General features: G+C 41.5%; 4 protein-coding genes across 4 annotated transcripts; 2 read left to right on the top strand and 2 right to left on the bottom strand.

Annotated features, from left to right (window-relative positions):
- Positions 1 to 568: 568 nt before the first annotated feature.
- On the bottom strand, positions 569 to 8,228 carry rhoua (ras homolog family member Ua). Its single transcript, XM_061666614.1, has 4 exons — positions 7,681 to 8,228; positions 5,363 to 5,421; positions 4,427 to 4,615; positions 569 to 3,520 (listed from the first exon to the last, which is right to left on the bottom strand). Exons 1-4 carry the CDS (start codon positions 7,931 to 7,933, stop codon positions 3,236 to 3,238), a joined length of 786 nt encoding a protein of 261 aa, XP_061522598.1. The 5' UTR covers positions 7,934 to 8,228; the 3' UTR covers positions 569 to 3,235.
- A 1,268-nt stretch (positions 8,229 to 9,496) lies between these two features.
- pdcd2 (programmed cell death 2) lies at positions 9,497 to 14,615 on the top strand. Its single transcript, XM_061701372.1, has 7 exons — positions 9,497 to 9,749; positions 10,508 to 10,616; positions 10,696 to 10,752; positions 11,382 to 11,717; positions 13,708 to 13,808; positions 13,886 to 13,999; positions 14,079 to 14,615. The coding sequence occupies exons 1-7, from the start codon at positions 9,570 to 9,572 to the stop codon at positions 14,256 to 14,258; spliced, it is 1,077 nt and encodes a 358-aa protein (XP_061557356.1). The 5' UTR covers positions 9,497 to 9,569; the 3' UTR covers positions 14,259 to 14,615.
- A 654-nt stretch (positions 14,616 to 15,269) lies between these two features.
- On the bottom strand, positions 15,270 to 21,907 carry tbp (TATA box binding protein). Its single transcript, XM_061666602.1, has 9 exons — positions 21,436 to 21,907; positions 19,738 to 19,951; positions 18,941 to 19,097; positions 18,622 to 18,799; positions 18,336 to 18,423; positions 16,906 to 16,997; positions 16,620 to 16,787; positions 16,351 to 16,445; positions 15,270 to 16,164 (listed from the first exon to the last, which is right to left on the bottom strand). The coding sequence occupies exons 2-9, from the start codon at positions 19,786 to 19,788 to the stop codon at positions 16,085 to 16,087; spliced, it is 909 nt and encodes a 302-aa protein (XP_061522586.1). The 5' UTR covers positions 19,789 to 19,951; positions 21,436 to 21,907; the 3' UTR covers positions 15,270 to 16,084.
- psmc3 (proteasome 26S subunit, ATPase 3) lies at positions 21,559 to 24,941 on the top strand. Its single transcript, XM_061666590.1, has 2 exons — positions 21,559 to 22,526; positions 24,487 to 24,941. Exons 1-2 carry the CDS (start codon positions 21,582 to 21,584, stop codon positions 24,823 to 24,825), a joined length of 1,284 nt encoding a protein of 427 aa, XP_061522574.1. The 5' UTR covers positions 21,559 to 21,581; the 3' UTR covers positions 24,826 to 24,941.
- The last annotated feature ends 2,884 nt before the right edge of the window (positions 24,942 to 27,825 follow it).

Below are 27,825 nucleotides of genomic sequence, written 5' to 3'. Positions count from 1 at the left end.
GTAATAGTGTAATTGTCCAGCTTCAAAACTGAACATCTTATCTAACCTGAACAACGTCACTCCAGAGCCAAGGGGTAGGGTTGATTTTCCCAGACAGAATTCATTTATAGCAAGTTGCCACACTGTACCTAAGAACAGAGCCACTAAGCAGGTGTCACATGACATCTTTCAAAATAATGCGCTTGCATAACTTGCTGAGGGCTCTGGCAGCAGCAGTGTTTACAATGATCTGGCTGGGAGATGGAGAACTTGTGTGTATGCCCCTCAGAAAACATGGCTTACATCGCCACTCTCCTGTCGTGCATCAGCTGGGTACATCATGGCTGTTGTTGTGCTTGGTTATCACGAAGCCCAAACCAAAACATTACCTCATTCACATGTACATGAAGAGACATGTTCAGCTTTGAGTCCATTTTGAAAAAAAAAAGTGAAAGAAAAAAACAAAACAAAAAAGCAGTGTATGCAGCACGCTCCTGTTTTAATTGAAATAATTATTTCTACTACTACTGGGAAATTTGCAACACACACATACAGTAGCCATGCATCTATAGAGCCTCTAAACCAAGAATGCATGAGAGCAAATGTCGTTTATTTCTCAAAATATAAAACTTTTGTACAAATGTCCTCTTTGATTGGAGTCCAGACAAAATGGTATCAAACAATTGCAGCAACAATTTATATTTGTTACCGACTGCTAATATGATAAACAAAGAAAACACACATTCTGTACATGGAGTTAAATGAGCTCAGGAGGGCTTTGGGGGACCTCAGCCTGAATAAAGCACCGATCGAGGTGGCCTGCTTCTGTATTAATGAGCTTTATGGATCTCATTGCAAAAATAATAATAATAATAATAATAACAGGGAAAACATTGTGTTCAAGTCGATGAGACATAATTCATATTGTTAAAAAAAGAAATTACGAAGCAAACCACATTTTTAAATGCTTTAAGTGGAGCAAACAGCTGAAAAGTACACATCCCTTCAAAGGACACTTGTCTGTTACTGTAATGGTATGTCTAGTGACAAATTGACAATAATCACTGAAATGTCATAACTGTATCCACAAAGGTCAATCAAAGCCTTTTAAGAGGGTTGTGAGGACCATGTGAACTGTTTGCTTAGTTGTTTAAATGCCAAAAAATCATCACTTTAAAAGACCATAAAATTACAGGTCTTTCTCTCTTGTCATTAAATCATCAACACAAACAGAATAAAACTGCAAAAGGCTGACAGGGAAAGCCGTCAACCAACATGAGGGTCTCTGTGACCTTTGGCCTACTTCCATGCGCCGTCACCCTGCGAATGTGCACACAAACTGCAAGACAGGCCTCTTTGTGCGCCCTTTCCCCGCCAACAAACAATATAGTGCTATCAAGATGGACACAGAGGATCCATTCATTCGCAGCTGGAACATCTGAATGACCAAACAATCCCAATGATATAATCACAGTTTGATACTCAAATTGAAACTTGGTTTTGTCAATATTGATTTACATCTTGTGACTAAACTGGGGGCTTGTGTTAAGAAAAGATCTTAATGGGCACTTTTTTTCTGTTGGTGCCACTGATAAAAATGTATGTCAGGATATATACACACATATATATATATATATAAAAACCTTTGTATGATTGATTGGTTTGTATGAACACTGGATTAAATGCAAACCGTTTTATTCTATCTTAATATATTATCTTAATTTGTGCAGAAAGGACACATTAACAATATTCAGAGGTCACTATGCTTGCCTTCTAACATGTGTTGTCAATAATAAGCCCTTCAAAATCTTTCCGTACTACAAACTTGCTCACACCCTTATCCCTTCTGATGCTGACACACTAAACACAAAGACTTGTTCTTACAAATGGACCTTGGAGAAAAGATACAATTATTGGCTTTTGATCTGACTTTGGTAACAACAATGCACAGAAGAAGGTGTGGATGATGCACACTTTACGTTTCAGTGTGTCTTTGATTACAACTCCACATAACACGGAGCTGGATGCGTTGCATAAGAAGCTACAAAGTAGTTGTCACTTCTGTTGTGGACATGGATGATGGCACGCTCTACAAACACGTTCTCAATTGCACAACCAAACACAACTGGGATGAACTAGAGCAGAGATTGTGAGCCATCAGGCCCTCTCTCTGCTCCAACATTGATGATATCACAGCTGGATGCACGGACAAAAAAAAAAAAAATCCCAGAGACACAGTCCAACATCTTGTAAAAGTCTTCCAGAAGAGTGCAAGCTGTATAGTTGCTAAGAGACTAACTCCTGTGTTCACTTCCTGTCTGTGGAATGTCCGCATACATTTGTTCATACAGTGCGCCACAATCCAACAGATAAAGAAAGCCTCAACAGTCTGCACCTGGCAGCTGAAAATAACTGATCTCATGAGAAGCAAAACATCTAAATAGGGAAATGGTTGAGCGTCATGGTCAAGCGCAATGCCAACAAGCAGAGGATTTACGGCTATCTTCACGAGACGCACATTAGAGATCCTCGGTACAGATGCAGCTACACAATTAACTTCCCGTTACAGGATAAAACTGATTACGATCTCTTGGATGAGCATTTTCTTGATCTTCTTCAACGCTCCATTCAACTACCATATGTGGCGCTACGACCACTTTTAGCATTTAATATTGGGCTTTTTCCAACTGACCTGGTCTACCGGCTTCTTGTAGTCCACTTCAGAGACAAAGAACAGGTGTAAGAACTGTGTGTCTTAGTTTGGTCCAATCCCATTTGCTGTTTGCATGCGACAACTGAAAAAAATTCTATTTGGTACGATCACTGTCAGAAATGTTCAGTTTCAGCCGGACCAACCAAATAACTGGATTGAGCTCTGACACCATGTAAACATACTGTGCGGCTCAAGTGTTGAAAGGGGGTCCGAAAGAAACTCTTCACATTCAAATGCAGGAAGAGAATTTTCAATATTTCTCTTCTAGTTCAAATCAACCTCATCCACCATCTGTCTGCTGCGTCAGGAAGTCAAGACCAGTACATCCCAACAAAGGTTCTTGCTGCACGAGGGTTGAGTCAATTCTATCAAACAAATGTCCTCTTGTTTTTTCAGTGCACGTCCCATTTCATGTGATAAGACAAATGTAAATTTGGTTTCCATCCATTTCCATCCTGAAAAGGTTTGACTCAGACTCCGTTAAAGGTTACCAGAGAGTCCTGGTTGGAGTCAAAGTGTTCCGGGATAGCAATCTGGAGTGCTTCATGCCACACAGCAGTACCTTTTCCACCATGACTTGGACAAACTCTTCATCTTGTCAGGCGTCTGCATTTGCTTTGTCCGACGTTTCTGCTTCCCTCTCGAGTGCTTCTGGGAGCTGTGGTTCTGCAGGCTGGCCAATATGGCCGTGTCAAAAACTTCTTTCAGGTTCTTCTGGGTCAGCGACGAGCACTCCACGTAGGCCACGGCACCAATCTCAGCAGCACAATCCGTAGCATCCGTTGGGTCCACTGGTCTCTCTCGGTACTTTGCCAGGTCTATCAAAATCTGTAGAAAAAAAACAGTATCATAACTTTCTGTGCAGATTCTGAGCATTGCTGACAACCATCCATTTTTTAATTTCATATCTATCCACCAAAGGACACTACTTTTTCCACAATGAAAGCACGGAGCAGAATTTCACACTTAGTATTTTTGGCAAGTGTGCTACTGAAAAGTGTGTGTTTCCGCTGATGTTGGGTAAATGCTTTGTATGTAAGAAGAAAGTGGGTGTGTACGTGTTTGAGACTTTCATGTTAAATATATTGTAATATAGACACTACTCAAAACGGCTATTTGGCTATCAGGGGAAATTTCAGGATGAACCTAAAGTGCACTATAGTATATCTTTTACAGGTTAACCCAATTTGACTTTCTCTATACTTTTTAATGCACAGTGTTCACGTTGCAGTACTTTTTGCACAATTAGCTGTTCTCCAACAAAGAGCTGAATGCCAAAATTAACATCAGGTGTCTGATGAACGGACCAATACATTTCATGGTTCTATTAGAATTGGTGTTTAAACAGTCCGTTTCATCACATTTTGAAATCATGAGACCAGGACAACACAACACCAAACAATTCATCAACAGTTCCTTACCATTGTGAGGCTTCCAACAGGATGTTCTCAGGGGGAAAAGTAAAAAGGTACAGAAACATCAAAGAGTTGGATATGTGCATTCAAAAGTTTAGAGCAGGTCAAGATTACTTGTAAAGGTCATGGTGAATTTTACGTTCATCCTGAAATTCGATGCGAACGCCGAATATTTTGACATTTTTGTGTGTATTGTTCACATATGTTATACACTAGTTCCTCAGCCTAACATCACAAATAAACAGTAAAAGGTATGTAGTTTTTTTCTGTATGCTTCCCAATTTCATCAACTGAAGTTCAATGAACACGGTGGCCCAACCTTGACATCTTCTCGGAGGTCACACTGAGTCCCAACAAGAACGAGCGGCGCGAAGGGGGCGTGCCTCCGTATTTCGCCGATCCACTTTTCAGGGACGTTCTGGAAGGAGACGGGGCTGACGACGCTGAAGCACAGCAGGAAGACGTCTGCGCTGGTGTAACAGAGCGGACGCAGCCTGTCAAACTCATCCTGCAGAGGAGGGGACACCAGCACAGCGTCACTGAGAGGCGAGAAGTTACAAGTTGGGGGAAGGTCATGCACGAGTGCCACAGTAATTTTGGGGGTGTTTTGAAAAGGGGAGGAAGACGCAGGAACAGATGGAGGAAGCGGAATAAGGTGAGGATGATGATGAGCTTCCTCCTTTGGTATTTGAGAAAGAGGTGTGGCCTATTGCTATTTACAGATAGATCAAACATATTGACATAAGAGTGGTTAAAATCGTATTTTCTCCTCTCTTTTTGTCCCTTCAGTGGTCACATTGAGAGCGAGGATGAGGAAGATTAGCGCAGCTCCTCTTTGAGCTAATCACAATGAATACTTGGCATGCTATGATGCTATTTGATACTTGATGTCAGGAAAACAGCTGCAAATGCCAGGCCTGAGAATTATTTCCTGGCAAAAGCACACATCATCAGCTGGTTTCCTGAGAAAAGACCAACACTCAAATCTTCTTGACTACTAATGTCATGTTAAAACTTTAAAAATATGTGCAGTATTAACAAATATGTTCATACAAAATTAGAAGACAACAGGAAAATAGATGACAATCTATGAGTTTAGACCGGCTTTGGAACAAAGGAAAGACGGATTGGGGTTTTCCTCTCACTGTCAAGGGCATTGTCTTGATTACAAATAAAGCTACAGGATGTATGCGTGTGCATGCGGGTGTGCGTGCATGTGCAAGTGTGTGTATGTGTGTGTGTTGACATCCATTACCTGCCCAGCTGTGTCACAGAGTTGGAGTTTGACTGGCTGCCCGTCCACTGATACCACCGCTGTACACACACACGCACACGCACGCAGTTTTACACAGTGTGAAGCACCAAACAGTACTAGTATTCACACAACGCCTTCAAAATATTTACACGTAGAGGGTAAAATAGTGGCGGCATGGTGGACGACTGGTTAGAGCGTCAGCCTCACAGTTCTGAGGACCCGAATTCATCCCCGGCCTCGCCTGTGTGGAGTTTGTGTTCTCCCCGTGCCTGCGTGGGTTTTCTCCAGTTTCCTCCCACATCCCAAAAATATGCATTGATTGGAGACTCCAAAATTGCCCGTAGGTGTGACTGTGAGTGCGAATGGTTGTTTGTTTGTATGTGCCCTGCGATTGGCTGGCAACCAGTTCAGGGTGTACCCCGCCTCATGGGATAGGCTCCAGCACGCCCGCGACCCTAGTGAGGAGAGGTGGCTCAGAAAATGGATGGGTAAAATAGTCCTTTGACATGTGCTGTGGATCATGGCTGGTGATCCACTGACATTATTTTTATATTTACTAATTTATGAATCAAACAGAATCTAAATTGCCCGTAGGCATGACTGTGAGTGCGAATAGTTGTTTGTTCCTATGTGCCCTGTGATTGGCTGGCAACCAGTTCAGGGTGTACCCCGCCTCCTGCCCAATGACAGCTGGGATAGGCTCCAGCACGCCCACGACCCAAGTGAGGAGAAGCGGCTCAGAAAATGGATGGCTGGATGGATGAATCAAACAGATCGGCATATTTGCCAGTCAATTAGCAGCCTGACATTAAAAGCTGGTAAACTGGCACTTTCAGACCTGATGTGTGAAGCAGATATTTAATCTACGGCATTGGTCTCCTTTATTAATTAAATCAAATCTCGATTAGAAGCCCAGTTTTCAATAAACTTTTATGGTTAGATATAATATTCCTAAGCTTTCATTTGGAGCAAAGTATCAAAATCGTGCCAACAAGCTTGTATCCTCTTCCTGAATCAAGTCTGCACATTCGCAGGAAGAAGATGGAATATTCCATTGCATGAGAAGGGGGGGGGGGGGTGTCAGTCGAAAAAAGCAGGAAAGATTACGCAATTAGATTTTTTTGAAGTGGGTGAATTAAGACTAAAACAATAATAATTTAGAAAAACTAAATATCCATCCATCCAGCCATTTTCTGTACCGCTCATCCTCGCTAGGTTCTGCGGGCGTGCTGGAGCCTATCCCAGCTGACTCTGGGCGAGAGGCGGGGTACACCCTGACCTGGTCGCCAGCCAATCACAGGGCACGTATAAACAAACAACCATTTGCACTCACATTCACACCTACGGGAAATTTAGACTCTTCAATTAACCTACCATGCATGTTTTGGGAATGTGGGTGGAACGGAGAAAACCCACGTAGGCACGGGGAGAACATACAAACTCCGCACAGGCGAGGCCGGATTTGAACATGGGTCCTCAGAACAGTGAGGCAGATGTGCTAACTAGTTGTCCACCGTGTTGCCCAAAATTAAATATGTAACACAAATATTAAATACATTAGCCTGATAATGGAAAATTACAGTGTATATTAAAAGTGTCTGAAAGCATTAAATTGGAGACTCGAGGAGACAAACAGGCACTTGGCAATTACAAGCCTCATCAACCAGTTAGTGAGGGACTGCGCAATATGAGGGCAGGCTCAGCTGCTCAATGCCACATTCGCGTCTATGAACAGGAAATAAGCAAATTCAGCAATTTGGACAATAAAATCATTGACATTATTGAATTGGAAAATCAATATAAAGCACATACAACAGAGCTTTGCCTTTAAAATCATAAAATGTAAAAAAGAATACAACAAAATCTGATGGCAGCAAATGATAATTTAAGGCATTTAGACATTTGTTAAACCAGTGAAAGAGAACATTAAACCCTTCAGCCAAATTTACATGGGATTAATTATGGTGAAATAAAAGTTGCGTTTAACACCTAATCTATCAAGTAAGCAAACCACCCTATATGATAAAGGTACATGAAAGACACAGAAATAAAAAAAAAGAGGGGAAATTAGCTAAACTAAAGCAAAAAGGCTTTATTGAAATATTTTACTTATTTATACTTAAACTGAAACATTGCCATTACATTACAGGCACTGTAAAACGTTGAAGAATTTACACATACACAGGGAAACAAGTTTGTGCTATATATATAAATATATATATACATGTATTTTAATTTTTGTTTTGTTTTGTTTTGTTTTGTTTTTTTGTTTTTTTAATTGGAGCAGGTTCAAGCCGACATCGAGCCATCATTCTTACCCGAGAAGTTGTCAAAAGCAGTGGGGACATATTCGGTGGGGTAGCCGTTGGTCGTGTAGCTGACCACCAGGCTGGTTTTGCCCACAGCTCCGTCCCCGACCAGGACACACTTCACCCGCCTCTCCGCTCCTCCCGCACGCCGCGTCTTGGCCGAGCCCCCATCCCGACCCCTGAGCCTCCTCGGCGGGACGGGCGGAGCAGGAGACACGGGCGCTGTCTTCGCAGGCATCTGGCACGGGGAGGAGGGAGACATGCAGCCGCCCTAAGAAGACTGAGTGCCGGGGCGACGGCCACTTTTCGCTTGGCCCATTTTTCTGCTATCTTCCGGGCGGGGACGCGTTGACGATATACTCTTGTTTAACTTTCCATGACTGGGCGACGACAACTTCAAAACTACTCCTGGTCGTGAAATGGCAACGCGTCCATTTTCAGCAACATTGTGGCTTCTTGAAAAGTCAAGCGTCCATTTGAAAGTGAAGAGATTCAATGGAAGTGTTGGTCCGGTCCACAGCCCCAAACTGAACTCCCCTTCACATGACATCACTCCGTGTGTGTGTCTGCGTGTATGTGTGTGTGTGTGTGTGTGTGTGTGTGTGTGTGTGCGTGCGTGCGTGCGTGTGTGTGTGTGTGTGGAGAGAGAGAGAAGAGGAACTTTAGTTAACAATTCCCCTCTGTCAGCTGATTTGTGTTCAATGTTTTGTTTTGTTTTCCTCACTTTTTTTCCCTCTGAAATTAAATGGTGGTTGCACGGACATAAAACTTCGTTCTTGTTCTAGATTCTACGACAATTTGACATCGTAATCGATTAAGAAGGACCTGGATCCATTTTAAAGATCAAATACGCTGGTATATTTAACACACATAGGTGTTAAATACGTGTTAAATCGTAAACTATAATTGGGTTAAAAGAGACACTTCTTACTGTCGCTTGTGAAACCAGTTATAGCATCATGGTGCTCAAAATGGGTAATTTGGGGGTCAGCAAAATAATATGGAAAAAAAAAGTGTTATATATATTTGTTAAAGTGGATACCTACATAAGACACTCCTTTTCTCATATATATTTTTACAATGTTTGCGGCTTAGAAGCACATACGTACTTCGGGGCAAAAGTTTTCAAAATATCAGCAAATCATTCCTTTTGCAACGTATAAATTTGACTATTGCCATCCACAGGATTATTTCTCGCAATATGCAAAACAATGGGAGAATCATCCTGCTTTTGTCTGTTTCTTAGCGGTCATTAAACTCGCGAGACGCTAGAGCAGTCAGACAAGTCATTAAATATTGTGCCCAAATAACTAACTTCGCAAGTTTGGCAAAAAATGACTGCATGTGCTTTTGTAAACTACTCTCTATGTTGTTAGTGGGAGCAATGCACATCAGCAAGCGACGATGGATAGATTAATTTATTCAGTCATTCATCTTCCGTTCTGCTTATCCTCACGAGGGTTGCGGGCGTGCTGGAGCCAATCCCATATTGAATTTAGTTCAACTGAATTTGGTTAAATTGCTTTCTGTTCAACAGGTCATATGTTACATTCCTATATAATGTAACGTTCAAAAATCAAATAATTGCTTGAAACAAATTTGGACCCAACAAATTTGAGAAAATCTGACCTAGCGGACACAGGGACTGTCCGACTTCATACCTATCGCCACGATTAGGCTAATTAGGCCTTATTACTAAATTATACAATTATCTTATACAGAGATTGATTTTACAGTGTGCCTGACTCATCATAACAATTCAACGGCGAAAGCTTTGATAGCGGAACCAAAATAAATGTTACTAGTGTTTCTACACGGACGTACTTCCGCATTGGGCCACGCATGTGTTGATAAGCGCCGTGATTCCCCTGCAGTTTTTAAGGTCGCAAATAGGCAACATGTCTTCATCGGAGGTCGTCTTGGGTTTTCTGGACGACGCGGAGCCATGGAGGCTTCGCTCCCCGCAGTTCCCCAGTAAAGTCGGTGGCAAACCGGCGTGGCTTTGCCAGCGAGGCCCGCCCTCGCTCTCACGGCTGGAGTGCGAGACATGCCGCCTGCCGATGGCCTTTTTGCTGCAGGTTTGTAACCCAGAGGCGGCGGCCAAGTGCCTTTAAGTCGCCGGTGGGGAATTTTTTGTATTCAAATTTCTCATCTGAGTGTAATGTTTTAAACCAAAACTGCCAATATGAGTATGATGTGTTGTTTGTAAAGCGACTCATGCTGAAGATAGCAACATTTTTGTCACATTTAGCTTCGAACAATGTTTAAAGAAAAACTATGAATCTTTATGAGTCACCTTTTTGCACATTTAAAACAAATATTTGTCATCTTTAATAGTTAAATTAAAATAAATGTGGCACCTAAATGTTAAATCTAATGTTAACTATTTGGGTAATTTTGTTTATCAGCAGTTCGGATGTGCATATTAGCTATTTTGCTATTCACCGAAATATTTACATATTCAACATTTAAATATGGAGTCAATATCTGTATTTAACATTTGTTAACATTTACATGTATAATTTTAATGTTTCACATTTAGATTTAACATTCATATTTAGATATGTTTTTAACATTTAGATATCTGCCATTTTTGATTTAACATTAGTTGTTTCATTTCATATTTACATTGAGCTGTTTAAAGTGACAAATCTTGTTGCAAATGTGCAAAGAAGTGACTCCATAATTCACAACAGTTTTTTTTTTTAATACGTTGAAGCTAAATGTGAGAAAATGTTATTTTCAGCATGAGTCGCTTACAAACTGCACCCCATATATATGAGGGATTCACTCGACTATTACTTTGAAGTTGAAATGATGTCACTCTATTCCTCAGGTGTACGCTCCAATCTCCGGCCAGGACAGAAGTTTCCACAGAACCCTCTTTGTGTTTTGCTGTAGAACGCCAGAGTGCTACACTCACAATGACAGCCGCTGTGTGAAAGGTACGTGAACGTGATAGTGAGGCTACATTTATGATCACCTCCCAGAGCAATAACTACAATATGTTCTCTTCATGTGTAGTTTTCAGAAGTCAACTGCCTCGGAGGAATGAGTTCTATTCGTATAAGCCACCACCAGGTTTGTGAATTGTCATTGCAAAGTCAATTGTGTGTTTAGACAGTTTTTAAACTGGCTATTGTATTATTAATCGCCGTCTGATAGAAATGTTTTGACAAATTGTTATTTGAAACACATTTTCTTTGTCAGAAGACACCTTATTTCCACAAAAAAATGGTTGAGGGCAGTTCTTTCCAGTTATGGCAATGTCCAATATCATGCAGTCCTATGCCTTATCCCAATTGGCTAGGCCACATCGTTGTTCTGATTTCCCTCAGAGGGTTGTTATGACTATGAATGCCATATAAATGTATAATAATCACCGCATCATCATACGTAGACACAATTGCCACTGCACTTTATTGTTATTGTGAATATTTTAACACCTAATTGAATTTGAAATCAGCAATACTTGTAAAAAGCAAAGAAAATTGCAATTTTGGTACCGATTTTCTGTCAAACTGAAAGAACAAATCCATTTTGCAAGAAAGACGCACCTTATTTGCTTTCGGGGGCCACTAAAAATAATGGGCCAGGCCGGATCTAGCCCCCGGCCTTGAGCTTGACGTGTTTATTAGAGGCACAACTACTATTTGAGAAAATACGGTAATCATCTGTGTCATCCCTCCTCCTCTTTTGGCCATCTACAGAAGATGAACCTCCTAGAGACTTGGACCCAGACCAGCACGTGCTGCCCGTGTCTGGAGTTAAATTGTGTTGGGTGTGCGGTTGCCCCGGCAACAAAGCCTGCTCTCGCTGCCACACCGTCAGGTACTGTGGCAAGCACCACCAGACGCTCCACTGGAAGCACGCGCACAAGAAGGAGTGTGGGGGCCGAAAAGAAATGGAGGCCTCCTCGTTTCTCTTCCCGGAGTTTGAGCTTATAACTGAGCCAGAAGAAGAGGAGGATAATGGCAAGGGTGGTGAAGAAAATGATGAGACGGTCGTCACTGAGACCAGTGCAGACTGTCCCTCCTTAGCAGAAAGTAAACACTACAAAAGTCTGATCATTCTAAGTTTGTAGAAATACTTTAAAAATGTGCTATATATGTAGTCACAGTTCGGTTTTGTTGTGAAGTGTAGCACACTGTTTCCTAACCTTTTTTGAGCCAAGGCACATATTTTACATTACTAAATGTGGATACACAGGTTGATTATGTACCCGCTCCCATCTAGTGGAAGAGCATTCAATGGATTCGACGCAAGCAACTATTCGGCGTTTGGGGTATTGAGGCCGGGTAACATCCGGTTGCCAGGGCAAACTCATAGCGATAACATAGAAAACATGATGAAACTCAAAACCGAGTTGACACTGAACATAGTGGCACACAGCAGTATTGGCTGGAGGATCTCCATCTTGATGAAATTTCGACCTTGAAAAGTACTAACACCGAACTATTGAATACACCTTTTACACAGCCCAATGTTAACACACACAGAGAATGAGAATATTTTCTGTTTCTGGTGGTTTTGCAGTAGCTTGAAACCAGCAGACAGCGGAAACTGGTACACCTCATCACCTTTCCACCGGAAATGCTTACCGGTAATGTGTTGTTGTGCATATGGGTCATTGTTCTACCTGTCACTAAAAACAGTGGCATAGATAGATGAACAAAGATACATTATTTGTAGTAATAAGTCATTTTCGGACCAATCCAGTGAATTTAGATGATTTCCGCAGCGCACCTGATCTCGCATGACACGATGCTTGGCAATCACTGGCGTAGAGAAACGGGCTACAATGAGTGATGAGTCAGTTGCCAAGAATGTAGGTAGTTTGACTATTGACCATATATCCATCCATCCATCCATTTTCTGAGCCGCTTATCCTCACTAGGGTCGCGGGCGTGCTGGAGCCTATCCCAGCTGTCATCGCGCAGGAGGCGGGGTACACCCCGAACTGGTTGCCAGCCAATCGCAGGGCACATACAAACAGACAACCATTCGCACTCACATGCACACCTACGGGCAATTTAGAGTCTCCAATTTATGCATGTTTTTTGGGATGTGGGAGGAAACCGGAGTGCCCGGAGAAAACCCACGCAGGCACGGGGAGAACATGCAAACTCCACACAGTCGGGGCCGGGGATTGAACCCGGTTCCTCAGAACTGTGAGGCTGACGCTCTAACCAGTCGGCCACCGTGCCGCTGACCATATATCATTTTGTATTATTTTTTGTTGACAGAAAATACTTAGTAAAGTGCGATTTTCCCAAATACTGTAGATAACAATTTCAAGAATGTTTTTAAGCTTTTTTTTTTTTTTTTTTTAAACAATTAAACCGTTAATGCTATACAGTAGTCACAGCTAAGTCATATTCCACTCATTGGCTTGTTTTGTTTGTGTTACAGACTAATTTGTAATGCACTGTACCACCACCTACAGCAGTGGTTCCCAACTTTTTATTGAGCCAAGGCAACTATTTTATGTTAGAAAAATGTCATGCCACACCTCCAAACAAAAATATCACAAAGCATATACAGTATACTGAAATAATGATCTCGTCTCTATTTGCTTTGTAATGTGCTTAGTGTGAAATCTGGGCCTGTTGAACACAAAGCTATTATTTAGATGTATGAATTACAATGTGGGTACACCAGTTAATTAGACCTTCTGCCATTTAGTGGAAGAGCATTTCATTGTTCTGCCTGTCAATATCAATCCATCCATTCTCTTAGCCACGTATCCTCACTTTGGCATAAATGGATGTGACCTACAGGACTGGAATGTCACACTTTTGACCTTAGCTGAGGACATTCCAATTTATGATCAGGTGCTTTTTTATTTTTTAACTACTGGAATAGCAAAACAAGTTAACTAAATTCTGGGCAATCATTTGTTTCTTACGTACTAAGCCCGACTGAATATCATTCTGCTTCTTCAGCCGTAACCACCTTCAGTGATGTAAAAAAATACTTTTTTTTCTTTTAATATTCTGAACAGTCAAAATGATTTTTTTTTTTTTTTTATATAAGTGCTTGCAGAAACGGACTTGGAGGAGATGGCTATGCATGACACCGAGGACAACAAAGTGTTCCAGCGCTTTAAAAAGAAGATTGCACCTGAGCCACAGCAGGTTTAAAGCTCTCTGCAATGACTGCAATTGACGTTAGACAAAGGTCACAGTTTCGTCACCCTTTGCTGTCCGCACAGGTGTTGCGCTACAGTCGGGGTGGCTCTCCCTTGTGGGTTTCTTTGCAGCACGTCCCTTCAGATACAGATATCCCAGCATGCACTTGTGGCGCCAAGAGAAATTTTGAATTTCAGGTTTGTTTTTCTTTAAAGTAAAAAAATATTAATTAGCCCCTTCAAATTCCTCACCCTTGGGTTGTCTGCGCTTGTCAAGGTGATGCCCCAGGTGCTGAACAGTCTGCGTGTGGACTCAACAGGTGCCAGTATTGACTGGGGGACTCTGGCTATATACACCTGCTCTGTCAGCTGTAACCATGGTGACCAATACTGCCTTGAGTTCATTTGGAAGCAGGACTTCAGCTCAGACCAGCAAAGTCCAATTAATCAACCATAACATCTGATTTGGCGAATGTACATTTCTATGAGACTGGTGCATTATTTTCCCACAGCTAAATGTATTTTTTCTATCTACTAGTATAATATAGTATTATACAGAGGATCCTCGACAGTACTGACATGTGCCTCAAAGTAATGATCTCTGTAATAAACTGGTTCGTTTCTTACTGTTTTTCATTTATAACCTAGAAGCTTTTCTTATTTACTGTTCATTTTGACTCTACTACAGTGTTAGTGATAGACTGTGCAGTGTTTCTCAACTGGTGGGTTGGGACCCAAAAGTGGCTCACAGATGGGTGGGTCGCAGACAGGAAGCTCAAGATTAAAGATTGTCCTTGGGTTATGACAGTACCCATATACGACTTGGTGTTTTTCATTTGATTATTTTACATTCATGGGTTTTCATACAAGTACTGTATTTACTGTAATTTACACATTTCACTGCATTAGTGTAAGTTAGTGGTAGACTGACACATTGCGATATGTAAACATTTGTAGGAGTGGAACTCTTGTTAGCTGAGGACCCTATTTAGAGTGAAATTTGTTGCTTGCCTTTATTTGAAAAATATTTTAACAGGCATGCGCCAGAAAGGTAATAGTACATTTATTAGTTGATTATTATTCTGAGGACCTTCTGTACATCTGACTTGGACATGGTGGTAAGTAAGCAGCATTAGTGCCTTTGTACTGCTGTGAATGAGAGTTACACCAGTCTCTCCTCTTTCTCAAATGGTTTACCAGTGCCTACATTCCAGGTTCACGATACTGTTTGTACAACTTAAGTTAATGTTTACTGAAAAGAACACAAGACCTTTACCTGCAATTTCCAGTGCGTGCCAAACAGAATATGCACATACATCCTAGTTACGATACAGAACTTGACTGGAGCTCATTTGCTTACTGCTCAGGGGAGACCTGCTAACAAAGTTTAAAAAATATATATGAAAAATTGCCATCAGATGTGTTCAGTTAAAATATAAAAAGGAAGTTTTCACAAGAGTCAGTATGTACAGATTTATTGTAATTTACAAATTTCAATAGTATTTTTTTATTTAAAATGAAGCATTAACATATTTTTGAAACATCTTAAGAGCAAATTGACAGTTTTAAAAAAAAATTTTTTAACTGCTAACATTTTGAGAGAGGCTGCTCACATGAAGTGTAGGCACACTATTCACTGTATAATATACTGTGCGAGTGTTTGAGAGGCTGCCTACCAATGAGTCTTAAAATAGACCGAGAAAGAAATAGGTGATTTTAGACAATACAGGAACAGTCTACCTGAAAAGGTGTCTGTACATCACCTTAACCACCAGATGATCAATCATAAGAATTAATACATTAAAAAAAACAGTTCAACCATTTAAATTGTAACTTCTGGTGGTTGTGGTTAAATTACTATTGATACATAATGAACAATTTTATAGGACTTTTCCAAACTAACATCAATCCAGCAACTATACATCATAACCTGAAACATAAGCATAAAAAGGAGGCAAAGAAATTACTTTACTTTTTACCTTACTAAAAAAAGCAATGTATAAAACTATTTAAAACTGCTTGAAGACAAAATAAAAATTACATTTTCTTTCAGACTTATGTACAAGGGTTTGGAAAAATCTTTAAAACTGGTGGATATAAGTGGAACAGTTATTTGGAAATTATCACAGGAACATATTTGGAAATAGAATTATAAAAAAAATAATAATCATAAAAGTCACAATCTTGCCCAACCGTCCTAACTGCAGTTAACTGGTAGAGGGCCAGGTCAGAAGACAAAAGAAAAGAAAAAAGTAATAGTTGAGGAAGAAGGTGCTTGAGGTTCTACGTCGTCTTACGGAAACCTTTCAGGATGGGGTAGATGTTCTCAAATGCTTCATAGATTTCACCTCTCACCTTTGCACCTTGACATAAATGCAGAAGAAACAATTTGACAAGAGGAACACTTGAATGTCTACTTAAATGACTAACATGTCAACAGAAACACTTTCACCATCTCTTTCAACTAAATCTCCAGTGGAGTGTGCGACTGTTCAGATTAGCTAGTGTCGTTCTGAAATGAAAGATGACTGCTAAAGAGCAGATCTTACCTGTTAATACGACCTTTCCAGAAACAAAGATGAGCAGGACAATTCTCGGTTTGATCATTCTATAAATCAACCCTGGAAACAGCTCAGGTTCATAGCTGCAAGAAAATAAAACTATTTATTTGAGTAGCAGTTCAATTAAAAAAGGCTCAAAGCAAATAAATGAACAAACACCTCAACTGTTAAGTAGATTTGCCTGTCGGATGATTCAGTATTGGGAGGCTTTGCTGGTTTAATTTGTCATGTACTTACTATGTTTGACATTAACGTACCTGCTGAACTGTTGATGCGTGAGTACTAAGCCTTCCAGACGAATGGGGAACTTCACGTCACAACTGCCCACCATATTCTGTATCTTGAAGTCCAAAAACTTGGCAGGAAAACCGAGCTTTTGCACCACACGAGCATATTTCCTGGCCGCTAACCGTGACTGGTCCTCACTAGGAATAGAACAGCAGTTTCAGAGACATAACAATGGTAATGACAAAAATGAATGAGATTCAGATGAAGGAATATGAAAAGGTGATTGATGCATGTCAATAGATAATCTCTTCTAACCTCTTTGCTCCTGTGCAGACCATCTTTCCAGAGCTAAAAATAAGAGCTGTGGTGCGGGGTTCTCGTATTCTCATGATAACTGCAGCAAAACGCTAAAACACAATTTCAACAATGTTGACTAATGTGGTATTATTATACATTTTACTCTACCCCTGGTGATTCCCAACCAGTGTGCCATGAGGGATCATCAAGTGTATTTAGGAAATTACCCAATTTCACAAACTTGGTCTGATTTTTTATTTTTGCAACAAATAATCAAGTTTTTTTTTTTCTATGCCAGCGATGTATAGTGACAGGCATAACAATTAGAGGTCACATCTTTTGGCTATTTAGATCTCCATAGAGTGACTCTTTATCATGGACTTAGTATAAAAGTGTCAATTTCATTTAAAAAAACATCTGTTTTGTCATACTCATTTCCAGAAAAGGTCCCTCTGACAGCTACTTCTGTTTGACCCAGTTTAGTATCTGCTCTGTCCATATTTGGCTAAGACCCAACCCTCACTTATTGAGACAGCACACGTGTTGTGTTATGTTGGCAGCGCTGGCTTGCGGGCGGAGAGGTAGGTGGAGATCTTTGCTGGTGACGTAGATAAGCTCGAGAAATTTGAATGACCTGATTTCAGGTCTTTCGGTAGAAAAACGCCTGGAACTCAGGAACGCGTGGACGATTTTAATTCATATTTCACATGTTTACTGAGGCACTATAGAGCCAATATTACATCCAAAATACTAGAAAAAGTTGGTTTGGTAAAATATGAGACTTTTAAATGCTCTTCCACTAGACACAGTGAGGAATACATCATGGAGGAGATATGGAGGGACAAGAGCCAGCAATAAAGTAAAGACAGAGAGGACCGAAATGGGGCAGGAGATTTGATTTGCCACCCTCATAACAAGAGGAATGGACTTCATTGTGAAAATTCCCAACAAAATATGTTTCTTTTCTTTATGTTATCCTCGAAAAGGGTTCATAGGTAAGGGTAAATTTTTTTGGGCTCTTTTTTATTATTGGATGCGCTGTCAGACATCGCAGCAATGCTACTCAACTCTAGTGTATCGTTGAAATGTTGTTAAATAAAGATAGTTTAAAAAAAGAACAAAGCATTTCAACTCGAGCCGCAGCGCCGCAATGGAAAAGCCGAGTAGAAGGCGGATGGTCCGATTAACCCGTGTATCCACCTGTTGCAATCCATGCAACAGAATAATAGCTTTGTGTTCAATTAAAAAGGCCCAGATTACACACTGAATACGTAAATTTGTAAGTAAATTTTGACAAGATCATCATTATTTATATATATGTGTATACATACACGTTTTGTGACATATTTGGTGGTGTGTTGTAAGATTTTCTCTTATGTAAAATATGTGCCATGGCACAACAAAGGTTGGGAAGCACTACTCTACAGTAATCTTGAAACTAGATTTACCTTTGGGTTGTATTCTGCATTCCTGGCTCGCAATGCAATGGTCTTCAAATCCAGTTTACAGCCTAGATTTACAGTTGACACGATATTTCTGACGACGACGAGAGAGAAAATGGTTGGAGCTTAAAGAGCAGACAGTTAATAGTTGGTCTTAGTTTTTGTTATGTTTATGTAATGTTAGTGATGGTCATATATTTAACTAATTCACAACTGAAATTAGATATTTCCAACATGCATACATGAAATTATGATGCGTCCCTCAATTCCTTCTCTTAATTTTGATACATACTGTAGCTGTGGAACTATTCCGGAGCTCTCAGAGGCTGGCGTGGCTGGTGTGATGGGGGTCATGGGGGTCAGTGGGGTGTTGTAGAGTGGGGTGTTCCCTGGCAGTGCTGTGGTAGTTGAACCTGTGACTGCCTGGGAATGGAAGAGTTGAGGAGTCTGCCCCGACGTTCCTGGAAGGCCTGGAAAATAGTTTCTCCTATCAGCATTAGGAAAATCTCTTAACACAAGTACAAACAAATATTTTTATTCTTCGTGTTCATTGTCTGCTTAACTAAAGAAGTGCACATCTTTAAGGGGATGATCAAAATGATCACATGTACCTGCATTTGCCTGCTGTGCTTGTTGCGCCTGTTGTTGCTGTCGCTGCTGTTCCTCCAGTATAGACAAACTGTTTGTGTTCTGAACAGGTTGAGGTGTCAGGCCTGAACCATATGGCATCATGGGACTGAAGATTGGCATTCCTGGTGTCATGGCACCCTACAAAAAATTTAATAAAAAACATTTAAGCTGCATGGATTTAAGGTTATGCTAAAGACAACAAATCATAATGTTTGGAGCATAAACTAAATTTAGCATGAGCTATATCTGATGTCTGTCAATGAGGTGAGATTTGTAAATACTGTAATCTGCCAATACAGCCATTAATCTGGGCACATTTTCGAGGACAAGGCAAGTATTCCAGTTATCAACCATACTCAGCATTATTACATTACCATAAACTAATGGGATCCAGTAAAGGAGTTGAATAAAAAAATCTCCATTAACAAAGATAACGCTCAGTTTATCAGTATTCAGTTAAGAATAACTTTATTATTGTGGTTCTAATTTGCAGTGGCTGCTGTACTGATATGCAATATAACACTGGCATGGAAACAGGAATTAAGAATATTCACAGGGATTTTCAAGTGTAAAATTAATAGAATTAATTAATTAATTAAAATTAATAGAATTACTTTACCGGGCTAGTAAAGTTAGCACATGGGTCAGCAAATGTATGTGTTAGCAATATTGCTAACACATACTGTATATATGTGCGGGAGTAGAAATTCATAAGTCAGTGTGTCATAATAAAGCTTTTGAGAAAATATATTTTCAGGTGAAATTGTGTGGGTGTTACCTGAGGGGAGGCCAGCCCCTGAAAGGCTGGTATGCTGTTGTTCTGATCCATCGCGTTAACTAATCACCCGAGCGAGCAGAAATACACACACCAGCTTGGTAGCTTGTGTGGCAAATGCTCAACGGTTGCGTGTCCAGTGGCTTGCTAGCAGGAGAAACTTTTCTGGGTGAAATAGGCGTATGTCCTCTTGGCTCTTCTCTGTGACAGTTAAACCCTGCATGAAAATGTTCAATAAGAACCATTTACAAACAGTGGTGGTAAGTAACAAAGTGCAAATTCTTCATTTCTTTAGGTATGCTGAGGAGCACTTTTTCTCAGACCGATACCAGTATGAGTATTCACTCGTGTACTCACCGATACAGATTCTGAGTACATAATACCATTAGTACTTTTCATGTATGAAATTTCAATAAACACGATAACAGACATTTGTGAACAAGAACACCTCTCTTTGTTTCTGACATGTTGTTATGAATCCAACGATCATTCCTGGCAGGACGCACCCCCCTGCACTATGATTGCCTGCTGTATCCTGGTAGAACGTGCCCAACTGCTTCCAGACGGGAAAAGAAGTATGTGACTTATGTATGGCGGCGTTAATATTAAACCCACTAACCCTCACCCATCCTAATGATACATGTTTGGGATGGTCATCTCGTTACATCTGCATAGCCTGCCCTTCCCGCAAATGCAGGAGCCAACAGTTTTGCAGCAGGGCGTGTCTTGCCAGGAACCCACACGTGGGATTCCTAATAACACTTTTCTGACACACGTTGATTCGCCAAAGTCTCAAACCACCACAGTTTAGCGCTGACTACTGGCAAGGAGGACTTACTCGATGTCAGATTTTTTTTGCTGTAAAAGTTGGTGGATTGGTATCGGCACTCTTCACAAGTACCCTACATTTAATAATATTGACCCGATATGGTAGTTCCCCTCCTGTACATATTTGTAATTTATTTTTCTGATGTATTTTTACTTTAACTCCCAATGCTTGAAAATAGATATCTATACTTCCTACTCCTTATTTTGTCAAAATGGGTTTATTACTTTTTCAAACTGGGTGGATGATTACACAATCTTTAAAAAAGGCATAAAGAGGTAAAAAATTTCCATCTGAAAAAAACATACAGTTGGAGTTGGTATAATTTGCTAATTACGGGAACACATTTTTAATAGTTAAGCCAACACTAGCTAGCTTTTTTTACTTTGTTGTTTTAGCACATTTCAGTCTTTCCTTTACTTCGGGTAAGCAGTTGATTCAGTAAATCTACCACTTTGTCATACATGGACCGGTACTTTTATTCAAGTACAGAGTACTTTTGCCACCTGTGATAACAACACGTAAACGTTACAGCGGCACCTCCCAAAAAAGTACTGACTTGTGAAAGCTTGCTACCAACAGAATTTGGCATCGAACGCTCGGAATTATTTTTAATTACAATTACTTTGACGTCGTTTTGGTAGAAGCAACCACAAAAAAAGAAGACGCAAATATAGTATGCCAAATATGAACATACACTATATATGTGTGCTGACACCGGTCAGGTGGCGGTAGCTAACCGCCGAGATACTGTTAGCAACATGCGCTAACACGAGTCACTACAACAAACGTACTCCAGCCACAACCCACAGAAAAACAAACACGAGCCCTAACATAAGCGTGAGAGTGCACCAAATGTACCACTGCCAACTTACACGCAGAGCGACAAGCAAACGTAGTGTCTTCAGCTTGCAGTTTGTGTCATTCCCTTAGATATGTATGTTAACTCCTGCACGGCTGCAATGTCCGGAAGAGGAAACTTTATCTTCCGGTGTCATAGGTCGCGGCAGAAAGACTCAAGATGGCGTCGCTGAGTGACAAATCAGTTTGGGACGAAGTGGAAGATGGGATCGGTGAAGAAGTTTTAAAAATGTCTACGGATGAGATAGTTCAGCGAACTCGACTCCTCGACAGCGAGATAAAGATCATGAAGAGCGAGGTTCTGAGGGTGACCCACGAACTTCAAGCCATGAAGGATAAAATCAAGGAAAACACGGAGAAGATAAAGGTGAACAAAACCCTGCCGTATCTCGTGTCGAACGTGATTGAGCTGCTCGATGTGGACCCCAACGACCAAGAGGAAGACGGGGCAAATGTAGACCTGGACTCCCAGAGGAAGGGAAAATGCGCCGTCATCAAGACCTCCACCCGGCAGACTTACTTCCTGCCGGTGATCGGGCTGGTGGACGCCGAGAAGCTGAAGCCCGGAGACCTGGTGGGTGTCAACAAAGACTCCTACTTGATCCTGGAGACTTTACCCACCGAGTATGACTCCCGAGTCAAGGCGATGGAGGTTGACGAGCGCCCCACAGAGCAATACAGCGACATCGGAGGTCTGGACAAGCAGATCCAAGAGCTGGTGGAGGCAATCGTGTTGCCCATGAACCACAAGGAAAAGTTTGAAAACCTGGGCATCCAGCCACCCAAGGGAGTCTTGATGTATGGACCACCGGGAACAGGGAAGACCCTCCTCGCCAGGGCCTGTGCCGCTCAGACGAAAGCTACCTTCCTGAAGTTGGCTGGCCCACAGCTGGTGCAGATGTTCATTGGTGATGGAGCCAAGTTGGTGAGAGATGCCTTCGCCCTGGCCAAAGAGAAAGCCCCATCCATCATCTTCATCGATGAGCTGGATGCCATTGGTACCAAGAGATTTGACAGTGAGAAGGCGGGAGACAGGGAGGTGCAGAGGACCATGCTGGAACTTCTCAATCAGCTGGATGGATTTCAACCCAACATGCAAGTCAAGGTAATGCTTCTCCAAAACGTAAATCAGGCTGGAACACTTTAAATCTGGGATCACTCACTTTTTTGGAACTGTGAGCTACTTAATGGTTACTGATTTGTGCAAAGGCAGTTTTGATACACACTTTAAAATAATTTGCTCAAATTACCTTCAATTGTATGTTACTATTGAAATTAATTCATCAGTCTGACGACACGTATAATGTTAATGAAATCTCACAATAATTATCAGCAGTGATTTAATAAGGTAGGAAACAAATAAATATCAACATGCAACTCTTTGTCTATAAATCTCTCCAAATGTTTACATTTTCAAATTATCACTTCAGGCACTATGTTGGTAGTTGCTTTAAATGCTCTCCTTGTAGCATGGAATACATTTGATCCCATCCATCATTTTGGAAGAGACACTAGATCTGGAATTTCTTGAGTATTTAGGAAACATGGTGTTCATTCAGAAAGTAACAGAAGGACCTCTTGTACAATCCAAAACAAAAGCTGCATCCAAAATTTAGCCTTGGCAAAAATTTTACAGTAGGGATATATAATATATAAATAGCGGAAAATGCAATTCCCCCTCACCCCTGAAAAAGTTTAGAATTGGCGGGCGGCATTAATAGTTTTCACATACTATGATTCCAAAACATCCATCCATTTTCTGAACCACTTCTCCTCACTAGGGTCGCGGGCGTGCTGGAGCCTATCCCAGCTATCATCGGGCAGGAGGCGGGGTACACCCTGAACTGGCTGCCAGCCAATCGCAGGGCACATACAAACAAACAACCATTCGCACTCACATTCACACCTGCGGGCAATTTAGAGTTGTCAATTAACCTACCACACATATTTTTGGGATGTGGGAGGAAACCGGAGTGCCCGGAAAAAACCCACGCAGGCACGGGGAGAACATGCAAACGATTCCAAAACAGTTTAATATAATTTTTAACTCGTCATACATTACCCTTATAAATGAATGGCTTTCAGATTATTTTTTAGAATAGGAAAAAAAAAACACCCAAGTGCACATTTAGAGTAGATGCAGATGCCTATTCAAAACGTTCGACCTCGGTTTCTTCGGACGATAACACAATTTGCAACTTGTGTCTGGAAGATTTTGTTATGGTCCAAGGAAACCAAGGTTGAAGCTTTTGGCCTTTATTCCAAAAGGTATCTTTGGCACACACACACAACACTGCTCATGACAAGGGAAAAAAAAAACACCATATCTAAAGTAAAGCATGGTAGCGGCAGCATCATTATTTGGGGTTGGGGTTTTTTTTCAACTGGAACTGGAGGCTGAGTGATGGTAGAAGGAATTATAAACAGTTCAAAGTAGCAGTCGGTATTAAGACAAAACCTTTAGCCTTCTGATCGAAAACAAAAAAATGCCAAGAAAAGCCTGCTAGAACATTTGAAATTTGGTGTTAATTAGAGGAACTTTATAGATGGCAGGTGTGTGCTGATTCTGTTTGAATGTGATAATCCTGAACACAGCCGCATCCCCAGTTATGAGCGTGCGTACACTTGTGAAACCACAATATCTCAGTTGTTTATTTACCATCCATCCATTTTCTGAGCCGCTTCTCCTCACTAGAGGAGTGCTGTAGCCTATCCCAGCTATCATTGGGCACAATATCGCAGTTATGTATTTTATTAATTTTATTTATACTGTAGGTCACATTAATGATGGAAAATCTTTTGAAATTATTTGTCTAATTTTTTTTAATATTACAAAACCATGACATTTAAACAGGGGTGTGTAGACTTTTTCTTATCCACTTTACATGTGAAAATTTCGTATACTTCCTTGGCCTAGTTTCTGTACTACTTTCCTATTTAGACAGGCAGTAGTGTACACTGCATCTAAGTATTAAAACACCTCTCAGTATGAATGCCATGTCACCTTTTAGCTAGTTAATAATAGTTATAGAGGGATAATTACATCATCTTGCCCACATTTGCAGGTGATCGCTGCAACCAACAGAGTGGACATCTTGGACCCGGCGCTGCTGCGTTCAGGCCGCCTGGACAGGAAGATCGAGTTCCCCATGCCAAATGAGGAGGCCAGAGCACGGATTATGCAGATTCACTCCCGCAAGATGAACGTCAGTCCTGACGTCAACTACGAAGAGCTGGCGCGCTGCACCGACGACTTCAACGGCGCCCAGTGCAAAGCCGTATGCGTGGAGGCCGGCATGATCGCGCTGCGGCGTGGAGCCACAGAGCTGAACCACGAGGATTACATGGAGGGAATCCTGGAGGTGCAAGCCAAGAAGAAGGCCAATCTGCAGTACTACGCTTGAGGACACTGTGGGTTCATGTTTGTGAAGTAGTCTTTGATTTGTGAAAATAGTTGTGGCATTCTCTACACTTGTTACAGCAGATTACCATAGAGTTAATAAAAAGACATGAAAACAAAGCATTTTGTTTCTTTTATATTTTCTACAATCTAGTTGTGAAGCAAGTACTGCATTCACAAAATGACTCCATTTGTCAATTATATTGTGTATGATTTAGTTATTACTCTCATCCATCCATTTTCTATATTGCTTATGAGGGTCACCCTGGACCGGTCGCTGGCCAATCACAGGGCACATATGGACAAACGACCATTCACACTCAGATTCATACCTAAGGACAATTAGGAGTTTATTCTAACCAAACTTATGTTTTGGGAATGTGGAGTACTTCTAATGTTAATGCACTTTCACTTGTAGCGCTTTTCTACCTTCAAGGTACTCAAAGCGCTTTAACACTCCTCATTCACCTCAAGATGCAACTGAGGGTTCAGTATCTTGCTCAAGGACACTTGAACATGGTCACCACGGCCGAGGATCGAACCTATAATCGTTGGGTTGGGAGACGACCACGCTACCACCTGAGCCATGCTGCTCCCGTATCATAAGCGTGGTGAGCACATGCAAACTCCTCACAGGAAGGTCGAAACCCGGATTCAAACCCCCAACCGCAGAATAATGAGACGTGCTAACCGCTCGTCTACCGCGGTGCCTAGTTATTACTTGATTGACAAAACAAAAAACTGGAATTTACAACTGATATCATCACCCTAATAGCATTGTTGCCCAAGTATATTTTTTAACTTACTCTCACAATATTAATAAAAGTACCATTGTGCTTGCTAAAACTTTTGTTTTTCTTTGTAGATTCTCAGTCATCTGGGTCATGTTAATCTGCAAATGCTGAAGGATTGAGGCAACTGGACTCTTTGTTTTTTCTCTGTTTTCTGGAAATGTTCAAAAATGACCTTGGCAATTATGCTATGAGGCTAACTATACACAAAAGAGATTTTACCACACTAAACAATTGTTTGATACAATGTCATCTATTGAGATACTAGTACAAAAATAGTGAATACCAAAATAATCCTTAGAAAAGATATATTAGTTGAGACCACTCATTGTCCAATTAGTTCATCAGGGCAACAGGAAACACCCACAAGTTAAAAGCCACTTTTACTTGACACTAAAAGCGAATATTTCCTTTAGTACATACATAAATACAGTTTAACAAAAAAAGATGGAGGCTCCACCACTTAAGGTATTTTAGCATCAAGTCTGCTATGGCCACACAGTAAACTCATAGTACATGCAGAGCAAAATCTGTACAAGTAAATCACTTCCAAGTTTCAAATTTAAGCAACTTTAACGAATGTTGTTTACTGTATTCCTTAGCATTTTATTTATTTGTTAGAAATGGCTGTAGTTTTGTACTGTTAGTAGTTATTGATATATGCTAAAATATACACTGTTATTGTGTATTAATCCTCACTGGCCATAACAGGGAATAAATTCAATGTATATAATATTCTAATTAAAGTAACGACTCCTCCCCTGTGGCCAACTGATTTCAAATAATCTATACATGGACCAGAAAATAGATTTATACAGAAACAGGTGGAAAAAGAAACTACGAGAAGCTGCATATTTGAAAATATATATTTATTTATGTTTGTATATCCATCCATCCATTGTCTTCCGCTTATCCGAGGTCGGATAAGCGGAAGATGCAGCAGCCTCAGCAGGGAACCCCAGACTTCCCTCTCCCCAGCCACTTCCTCAAGCTCTTCCGAGGGGATCCTGAGGCGTTCCCAGGCAAGCCGAGAGACGTAGTCTCTCCAACGTGTCCTGGGTCGTGTCCTGGGTCTCCTCCCAGTGGAACGTGCCCGGAACACCTCACCAGGGAGGCGTCCGGGAGGTATCCTAAACAGATGCCCGAGCCACCTCAGCTGGCTCCTCTCAATGCGAAGGAGCAGCTGCTCTACTCTGAGCCCCTCCCGGATGTCCAAGCTTCTCACCTTATCTCTAAGGGAGAGCCCGGACAGTCTGCGGAGGAAACTCATTTCGGCCGCTTGTATCCGGGATCTCGTTCTTTTGGTCACGACCCACAGCTCGTGACCATAGGTGAGGATAGGAATGTAGCTCGACCGGTAAATTGAGAGGTTTGCCTTTTGGCTTAGCTCCTTCTTCACCACAACAGACCGATACAAAGTCCGCATCACTTTGGACGCTGCACCGATCCGACTGTCGATCTCCCTCACTCGTGAACAAGACCCCAAGATATTTGAACTCCTCCACTTGGGGAAGGATCTCAAACCACCGACCTGGAGAGGCCACTCCACCCTTTTCCGACTAAGGACCATGGTCTCAGATTTAGAGGTGCTGATTCTCATCCCAGCCGCTTCAGACTCGGCTGCGAACCGCTCCAGTGAGAGTTGGAGATCACGGCCTGGTGAAGCCAACAGAACCACATCATCTGCAAAAAGCAGAGATGCAATACTGAGGCCACCAAACCGGACCCCCTCTAAGCCTCGGCTGCCTTGTCCATAAAAGCTATGAACAGAATCGGTGACAAAGGGCAGCCTTGGTGGAGTCCAACCCGCACTGGAAACGAGTCCGATTGACTGCCGGCAATGCGTACCAAACGCTGACTCCGGTCGTACAGGGACCGAACAGCCCTTATCAGGTGGTTCGGTACCCCATACTCCCGAAACACCCCCCACAGGACTCCACGAGGGACACGGTCGAACGCCTTCTCCAAGTCCACAAAACACATAGACTGGTTGGGCAAACTCCCATGCACCCTCGAGGACCCTGCCGAGGGTGAAGAGCTGGTCCACTGTTCCACGGCCAGAACGAAAACCACACTGCTCCTCCTGAATCTGAGATTCGAAATCCAGGCGGACCCTCCTCTCCAGCACTCCTGAATAGACCTTACCAGGGAGGTTGAGGAGTGTGATCCCCCTGTAGTTGGAAGACACCCTCCGGTCCCCCTTCTTAAAAAGG

This window comes from Phycodurus eques, chromosome 2, assembly GCF_024500275.1.
Source record: "Phycodurus eques isolate BA_2022a chromosome 2, UOR_Pequ_1.1, whole genome shotgun sequence".
NCBI lineage: Eukaryota > Metazoa > Chordata > Actinopteri > Syngnathiformes > Syngnathidae > Phycodurus > Phycodurus eques.
This window is presented reverse-complemented; position numbering and strand designations above follow the sequence as displayed.